The sequence below is a fragment of the Gordionus sp. m RMFG-2023 genome, chromosome 1 (assembly GCF_954871325.1).
Source record: "Gordionus sp. m RMFG-2023 chromosome 1, tfGorSpeb1-WG-v2, whole genome shotgun sequence".
Lineage (NCBI taxonomy): Eukaryota > Metazoa > Nematomorpha > Gordioida > Chordodea > Parachordodidae > Gordionus > Gordionus sp. m RMFG-2023.
The window spans coordinates 74,611,180-74,620,042 of NC_088775.1; the positions used below are offsets into that span (position 1 = coordinate 74,611,180).

Consider the following 8,863-nt stretch of genomic DNA (forward strand, 5'->3'; position numbering starts at 1 on the left):
GTTATCTCACTCTTTAGCCAGCAACAAAAACTTTTAGTCTCATTCCATGGAGGATGTGAGACAAATCTCATAGAAATGTCATTATCAGGTCACTTTGGAATCAACAAGACATATGATAAACTAGTTGAAAGGTATATTTACACTATTTATAACATAATTTTATAAACTGGTTTAAGTATTATTTCTAAATTTTTATGAATATTACTGATAAATTCCACAATTTATAAGCTAGGATACAGTACTCAATATAAAATTCTCTTTCAATTAATAGAATATTGTTTTAAAATATTGCTTAAATTTAGCCTGATAACACCCAAAAAGCTTGCAACACTTTTAAAATGTACTTTAACATAATCAGGTAGCAAATATTGCTCTTATAAGCTAGGATACAGTACTCAATATAAGATTCTCTTTCAATTAATAGAATATTGTTTTAAAATATTGCTTAAATTTAGCCTGATATCACCCAAAAAGCTTGCAACACTTTTAAAATGTACTTTAACATAATCAAATAGTAAATATTGCTCTTATAAGCTAGGATACAGTACTCAATATAAAATTCTCTTTCAATTAATAGAATATTCTTTTAAAATTTTGCTTATATTTAGCCTGATATCACCCAAAAAGCTTGCAACACTATTAAAATTTACTTTAACATAATCAGGTAGTAAATATTGCTCAGTTTTAACCTGATATGACCCAAAAAGCTTGCACCACTTTTAGAAAGAATATATAACTTTAAAAACTTATACATCAAGCAGTACCAATATAGTCAGCTCTTTCAATTGATAGGGAAAATTTTTTAAATTTAATCTTTAACAAATTTCTTTTAACATGCTTAAAACTTTAAATAACAATATAGCATTTCAATTATGTCTTTTAGATATTGGTGGCAAGAAATGCGGCAAGATGTCATTGACTTTGTAAAATCATGCGACCTATATCAAAGATACAATTCCCGATTTGACAAAACAAGTTTGGAAATGCAGTCTATTCCTATTCCATCTAAGGTATGGACACAAATAGGGGTAGACCTATGTTCATTGCCAGAGAGCACTGATGGGTTCAAATATATTGCTGTTGCTGTTGATTATTTTTCAAAATATATTGAAGCACAGCCTATAAAGGATAAGACAGCCCATTCAGTGACCCTCTTTTTATACTCACTGTTATGCAGGCATTTTTATAATATAATGATATTTATCATATTTATAGGTCCAAATTAATGATCAGGGGTGCGAGTTTGTAAACCAAGTGAGCAATGAATATCACAAACTCGCGGGAACCCAGCAGAGAGTGACAAGTGCCTACCATCCTCAGGCTAATGGCATGGTAGAGCGAGCCAATCTCTTCAAAATTCCCTTTTGAAGTGCACAAAAGGCAATCAGAAAGATTGGCCTGGAGTTCTCCCTGGTATTGTATTTGCCTACAATACATCAAGGCATGAATCCTCAAAATTTACGCCATGTGAGATGATGTATGGCAGGAAAGCTTTACTGCCCTGTGAGGTATGATATATATATATATCATTATTTGTATAAAATTATTATACATAATAAATATTTATTTTTATTATTTAAGGATGATAGAGAACCAGAACAGATCTTGACGATCTTTCTGATACAGATTATGACTGCAATTTCCAAAGAAGGGCAGACAATATGAAAGGCATATTCAAGACTGCAACAAAAAATATTATAAAGGCTCAGCTTAAGCAGCAACGAGATTATAAAACTCGTAATGCTGTAAAGAATGCACTTAATCACATAAATGATAAAGTGCTTGTGTGGAATAATCGTCGGGCTGACAGGAAAGGAGGGAAAATGTTGCAGCCTTGGGTAGGTCCTTATACAATTGTTAGAATTGTTAATAGTAAATTTATTAATTTTTAACAAAATATTTATACATATTTAGGCAATATAGAATTATCCTCTTCAAATGGAAAAATTTTAAATATTAAGGCTAATATAAGTAATTTAAAGCACTATATAGAGGGTAACAAAGGTATTATTTTTTAAATATATGAATATAACTTTTTTTTAATGGTAAAGATACAGTCAAAAAAATTGCGCATTATGAAACTATAGAGGGTGTTCAAGATCAAGGTAATATCAATTTATTCATAAAATAATATTAAACAAATAATTAAGTTTGTAGGCTTCTTAAAACTATAGTTGGAGAAGGAGAAGGTAAACAAATGCATTTGGGAAAAAGGAAAATATATTTTTAATTATTATATTTTCATTAGAAGAAGCACTATTTGAAGAAATGTCCTGTGGAATAAAAGTTTCAGGAGAAAGTTTTATTTTTTAAAAATTGGAAAAATTTTATTTTTGATAAATCTAAAATTCTAGGGTTGGAATTTAGAAAGGTGGATACTAAAATAAAACGTGTCAAGAGAAAGGGTAAAATATATAAAATTATTTAGTATATTTTTTTGGATACAGATACTTTTGGTGAAAAACCAATAATAGCTATTAAAAGTATAGTGAGAGAGGAAGGATATATAGGTGTACAAGATCAGGGTAGTAATATTTTTTAAAAATATGTTATTATTTAAATCAAATTTAGATGACCAAATTATTTTGGAAGCAATAATACCAAAGAAAATTGGTGAACTTTGCCCACAACAAGGAACTGGAAGGTATATCACTCTCAGTGGCGTAGCTAGGAATTTTCCTTAGAGGGGGTCCATACATATAAAAGCTGGGGGCTTCGCCCCCCAGACCCCCTTTAACGGGCCTTCGGTCCTTTTGCCCGGCCTTCGGCCGTGTTTATCTTACAAATCATAATCATATCTTCGATAATATATAATAAATATATTTTTTAAATGCATCAATAATATGTTATTATAATTTAGTAGATTATTCTCAATGACTTTATAATAATACTATTCAGAATAATTTCAATAGTAATATAATATCCTTCCACAAACATCCAAACCAGAAAAATATAATTCATATAAAATCACTTTTAGGTCTTTTGAACATATAATCTAAAAAAAAATTTGCTCTGGGAGGGGTCCAAACCCGAAAACCACCCCCGTAGCTACGCCACTGATCACTCTAAACGTTCAATTTCAAAGTAATTGGACGTTATCCCAAGATAAAATGTGATATATTAAAAGAGATTTTCACAACCGATCATATTGTGGGTGATGGGAACTGTTTTTTAGGTTAGTATCTATATATAATATTTAATTATCTATCATGTTTATAGGTGTATAAGTCAAGAGATATCAAATAGCCAGGAAAATTATAATTACCTTAGGGAGGAATGCATTTTTTTTATGAGGAGCGAAGATTTCAAATTGGAAATGGGAAATTTTTTAGGATATCCAGTAGAGGAATACCTAGTTAACAGAAATGTTATGGGAAACGGTGTCTGGGCAACAGATGTAGTAATATTATCTATGGCCACATTGTTACAGACAAATATATTATCTATGCCTAATATAAGTGGGCTTATTATTCGCCTATGAAATTTTTTATTAATATTAAATCATTTAAAAAAAATATTTATCTATGCAATGTAAATAACAATAATTTTGTTAGAATTATATCAATGTGATTATCTATTCTAATATTTTTATTCCATTATATTTATTGCAATTTAGTTGAAAGATGATAATCGGTAAGTATCTTTTTGTTAAATGTTATTGTGCTCTATATTTTTATTAATAATTATTTTTATAAAAAACAATAGTTTGGCATCCTTTTTATAAGTTAAAATCTATTCAATTGCAAATTCAAATTATATTTATTGCATTTTATATTTTTTTTAATACTTCATCTTTTTCTTAAATGTTATTCAATTGCGAATTTATACAATATATTTATTGCATTTTATATTTTTTTTAATACTTCATCTTTTTCTTAAATGTTATTCAATTGCGAATTTATACAATACTAGCTAATAACCCGTCAAGAATGACGGGGAATTAGAGTTATCTCATTTGAAAGGATTATGGATATTAATGGTGCCAGGTACTAAGTTAAAAGAAAATTTTATCCAATAATTAAGATTTATTACATGTAAACTTGACACCACAAATACCAGTATTATCCCAGAGCTCCTGTTAGTCAGCATTTCTGTTCACTCCCCACCGCGTGAAGGTAGGAGATGGATTTTAGGAGAGCAAAGAAATGAAAAAAAGAAGGAAGAAATAGAAAAAAAGAGACAAAGATATGAATTATAAGAAAATATATAAAAATAATTGTATATACCTCAAGACTTCACGATTATTGGGTTCCAACACATATGCATTTGTAACCAGATAAAAAATATAATATAGTAAATTTTATAATATCAAAAATTTTACTAAAAATGAGATTAAAGATATTTCAAAATGAGAGGGATGTTAGATTTTTAAGCATTCGTCTGGAATATCGATGGTTTTGCTCGATGTGGGTCGTTTTTTTTTAATTTCCATGGTTGTAGTGCTTGCCCTAAAATTTTGTTGATTGTAGTTTGCTGTAAATATATTGGGTAAATTGAAAGTATAAAATAGAATTTACTGATAATGGTATCGGATCTTTGATGATTTTGCTCAATACGATTCTTTTTTTTAATTTCCATGGTTGTAGCGCTTGCCTTAAAATTTTGTTGATTGTAGTTTGCTGTAAATATATTGTGTAAATTGAAAGTATAAAATAGAATTTACTGATAATCGTATCGGATCTTTGATGATTTTTCTCAATACGATTCTTTTTTTTAATTTCCATGATTGTAGCGCTTGCCCTAAAATTTTGTTGATTGTAGTTTGCTGTAAATATATTGTGTAAATTGAAAGTATAAAATAGAATTTACTGATAATCGTATCGGATCTTTGATGATTTTTCTCAATACGATTCTTTTTTTTAATTTCCATGATTGTAGCGCTTGCCCTAAAATTTTGTTGATTGTAGTTTGCTGTAAATATATTGTGTAAATTGAAAGTATAAAATAGAATTTACTGATAATGGTATCGGATCTTTGATGATTTTGCTCAATACGATTCTTTTTTTTAATTTCCATGGTTGTAGCGCTTGCTGTTGATTGTAGTTTGCTGTAAATATATTGTGTAAATTGAAAGTATAAAATATAATTTACTGATAATGGTATCGGATCTTTGATGATTTTGCTCAATACGATTCTTTTTTTTAATTTCCATGGTTGTAGCGCTTGCCTTAAAATTTGTTGATTGTAGTTTGCTGTAAATATATTGTGTAAATTGAAAGTATAAAATAGAATTTACTGATTATGGTATCGGATATTTGATGGTATTGCTCAATGTGGTATCGTTATTAATTTGTAGCGACAGAATTTAATATGTCCTGATATACGACATTAAGAGTAAATACTCTATTATCATTCAAAAGTGTGCCCTGGTATTTTGTAGGTAATATTTTTATTTTCATATTTTTTTTAAATCTGCAACGTGTTAGAGCGACATAAAGCTGACCATGGGAAAACACCGACATTGTCGAATGTTTGACCTTGACTTTTGTTTATAATGATAACAAAAGCAGGAATTATAGGAAATTGGCGTCTTTTTAATATGAAAGGCAACCGGGAATCACTCGGGGAAAGATCAATTCGAGGAATAAAAACGCGATGGCCATTATGCGTTCCTGATAATATTTTAGAATCTATGAAATTATCATGTAAATTTTTGATAAGAAGTCGTGTACCATTGCATAAGCCTCTGCTGGGATTCATGTTACGAAGAAGCATTATTATTGTCCCAACTTTAAGATTTAAAATATGAGGAGACATTCCTGATGGGGTTTGAGAATGAAGAAATTCAATGGGGAAATTAAGTAAATCCTCAGGATTATCTGTTTGTATAGAATCAGCGCTAAAATATATCTTAGAATTTCCTGGTAGTTTTTGAATAATTTCGTTATTTAAATTTAGGGCTATGTTATTTTTAGTGGTTAATATAATTTTTTTTGAAAATAGATTAATATCAGATATTTGTATGGAGTCTCCATATATTGATTTGATTAATAAATTTTCTAATAATGAATTTGGGATTTCAATCGAATCTGGAGGGAGTAAAGGATTGGAAACATTTGATAAAGATTCTCCAACATTCAAAAGCCAGGAATTATACTCAACATCTTCAGAAGATAACCGCATATTTTCATTCAGGTGGATAACTTTAAAATAAACCCATAAATCAGAAGACTTAAGACATGATTCAATAATATATGCTTTTGAACTGTTTGGAATGACAGGTAAAGTTTGCCTAAAATCGCCGCCCAATAATATAACTTTACCACCGAATGGGAACTGTATTTGCATTATATCTTTAAGTAATCTATCGATAGAGCGTAAAGCGTATTTAGTCATCATTGTGGCTTCGTCGATAATAATTAATATGGACCTTTTAATAACAGTAGCATCAGGGGAATGAAGACTCATGCGAGATACAGAGTTATCAACAATCGGAATAGGTAATTTAAATCCACTATGTATTGTTCTACCCCCTTTTAAAAGAATAGCGGCAATGCCTGTTGTTGCAAACGGTAAAACTATTTGGTTGCGTCCTCTAATGTAGCACATTAGGGTATTATACAAAAAAGTTTTTCCCGATCCACCTGGACCATCAATATAAAAACAACGCTGAGGAAAATCATTATTTTCGATAGATTGAACGATTAAATCAAAGGCTGATTTTTGTAAAAAATTTAATTTAGTAATTAGTTTCAATGCCTCAGCTGCCTCAAGATCATTATTATAAAAATCATCCTGAGCTATTAAAGTAGGAACAGGCAAATTGAAATTACTACAACGAAAACCATGGTCGTGCAATACTTTTTCTATATCTGATAAGGCCATATTAATTGCAATAGAATCTGTATGGGTATGTGCGAAATCTTCTATCATATATTTTTAAAATTTTTCCCAGAGGTTATTTGGATTTTCTGGCTGACAAAAAATACAAATAAAGGCAAAAGATTGACGCAACTGTATGGGCATTAAAAATGTTGACGCTTCTTCCATAAATACTTCCCATTCCTTGTCATCAACCAATAAATTTCTTTTAAAAGCCGCCTCTTTAAAAGTATTATATAAAACTCCATTTACAGTTCTCAAATATTCAAAACTTGTGGCGCCAACAACATGAAGTAATAGTAAACGTAGGAAAAATCTCTCGCCGGATTTAGGATCAACAGTATACATCCTTGAAATTATATTGTTTTGTCTTTGCCTTGGTTTCCACTTATTAGCGCTGAAAGTATAATGATATGGTATAGTGACATATAAATATTGACGGGCATTAACATCATTTTTATTTAATTCAAACCAGGCAGTTAATGTAGTATTTCTGCTGGCAGATTTCTCTAATGCCTGACGTTCTTGTCCTTCTATAAAATATACCGGTTGATGAAATGGCAAGTGTATTGCTAATCGATTTATACCGTGAGATCGATCATGCATACGATTTTCTAATAATCTCCACATGGCTTCACATGCACTTACATATCGGGCATTTATATGCATTCTAATTTCATCATGAGATTGAAGCGAATTAGTTTTAAGATCTATATTAGCGCAGTCGTATCCTTTGTAAACGTACTTAAAAATATATATGACGGATTTTATTGATGTACATATTTCAACATTTATGTGTGCATTAAATTTTAATAATAGATATTTGTTATAAGGGATTACGTATCGATTATCAACTGGCTTACCTCCGACATGAATAAAACCCTTATCTCTACGTTGATAAAATGGATATCCATTCACATTGTGTTGAGATTCTTTTTGAAAATCTTTCGGAAATTTTTTTGTACACGAACCATTTTCCATGCATGGTGAGTGAGGATTCAAAATACCACATGGTCCATGTATCATAAACAGGGTTGCCAGGTCAAAATTTTCAAATTGTGGGAGAAATTAGGTATTTTGTGGGAGAAATATAAAAATTGTGGGAGAAATTGCTAAAAAAATTTTTTTGGATTTAGAATTGACTTAGTTATCCACTTATTATTTTTTATAAATATAAAATCTAATCTATTTTCCAAAATAAAATAGGTAATTATTTTTCAAAATAAAATAGCTAACTTTTTTTAAAATAAAATAGTTAACTTTTTTTCAAAATAAAATAGCCAACTATTTTTCAAAATAAAATAGCCAACTATTTTTCAAAATAAAATAGCCAACTATTTTTCAAAATAAAATATCCAACTCTTTTTCAAAATAAAATAGCCTAACTATTTTTCAAAATAAAATATCCAACTCTTTTTCAAAATAAAATAGTTAACTATTTTCCAAAATAAAATACCCAACTATTTTTCAAAATAGGTAATTACTCTACGACACAAAATTTCTTAGAGTACTATCTTTATTATTAAAAAAACATTGATTTATTATAATATATTAATTTTGTTTAAAAATAATAACCAACGATCTTTTTTAAATACAAAAGAATGTAAACAAGATAAAATTTTATAAAAAATTGTAATTTTACAATGTAAAAAAATAAATGGGGGAAGGGAATATGATATTTTGAGGTATCAAAAATCTTCAAAGCATAAATCAGTACAGGGCATTCTATCAACATCTATTTCAAAACAAAAATATTCTTCAAAAATAAGAAATAATATAGATGCAACTACAGTTGCGGAAATGGTAAATACCTATCATGCAGTACAACATTCAGAGAGTTACTCAACATCTCAATGTTGGTAGAATCTTTCCCCATAATATTTAACGACTAATATAAATGAATAGAATACTTTGTAGAACACAAAATGAGCAAGGCTATCAACAATGTTTTAGGATATAAATCCAGAAGGTCAATTCTTGACGATTTGAAAGATGTGCAAACATATGCAATTCTAACAGATGCATCTAATAAGGAGATATC

General features: G+C 29.1%; 3 protein-coding genes across 4 annotated transcripts; 1 reads left to right on the forward strand and 2 right to left on the reverse strand.

Annotated features, from left to right (window-relative positions):
* Positions 1 to 1,332: 1,332 nt before the first annotated feature.
* On the forward strand, positions 1,333 to 3,653 carry LOC135931579 (uncharacterized). Of its 2 annotated transcripts, none has more exons than XM_065468804.1 (10): positions 1,333 to 1,508; positions 1,582 to 1,872; positions 1,915 to 2,004; positions 2,052 to 2,105; positions 2,151 to 2,189; positions 2,249 to 2,299; positions 2,355 to 2,405; positions 2,448 to 2,528; positions 2,572 to 3,175; positions 3,220 to 3,653. In XM_065468804.1, exons 2-9 carry the CDS (start codon positions 1,662 to 1,664, stop codon positions 2,682 to 2,684), a joined length of 690 nt encoding a protein of 229 aa, XP_065324876.1. In that variant the 5' UTR covers positions 1,333 to 1,508; positions 1,582 to 1,661; the 3' UTR covers positions 2,685 to 3,175; positions 3,220 to 3,653. The 2 variants fall into 2 exon arrangements, with proteins under 2 accessions (XP_065324876.1, XP_065324877.1); XM_065468805.1 differs by having other exon boundaries at positions 2,448 to 2,525; positions 3,220 to 3,652.
* Positions 3,654 to 4,360: 707 nt separating this feature from the next.
* LOC135930159 (ATP-dependent DNA helicase PIF7-like) lies at positions 4,361 to 6,825 on the reverse strand. The gene is made up of 6 exons (XM_065466945.1): positions 5,444 to 6,825; positions 4,956 to 5,047; positions 4,810 to 4,911; positions 4,664 to 4,765; positions 4,518 to 4,619; positions 4,361 to 4,473 (listed from the first exon to the last, which is right to left on the reverse strand). Exons 1-6 carry the CDS (start codon positions 6,823 to 6,825, stop codon positions 4,361 to 4,363), a joined length of 1,893 nt encoding a protein of 630 aa, XP_065323017.1.
* Positions 6,826 to 6,879: 54 nt separating this feature from the next.
* On the reverse strand, positions 6,880 to 7,848 carry LOC135930172 (uncharacterized). The gene has a single exon (XM_065466957.1). It carries the CDS (start codon positions 7,846 to 7,848, stop codon positions 6,880 to 6,882), a length of 969 nt encoding a protein of 322 aa, XP_065323029.1.
* Positions 7,849 to 8,863: the final 1,015 nt, after the last annotated feature.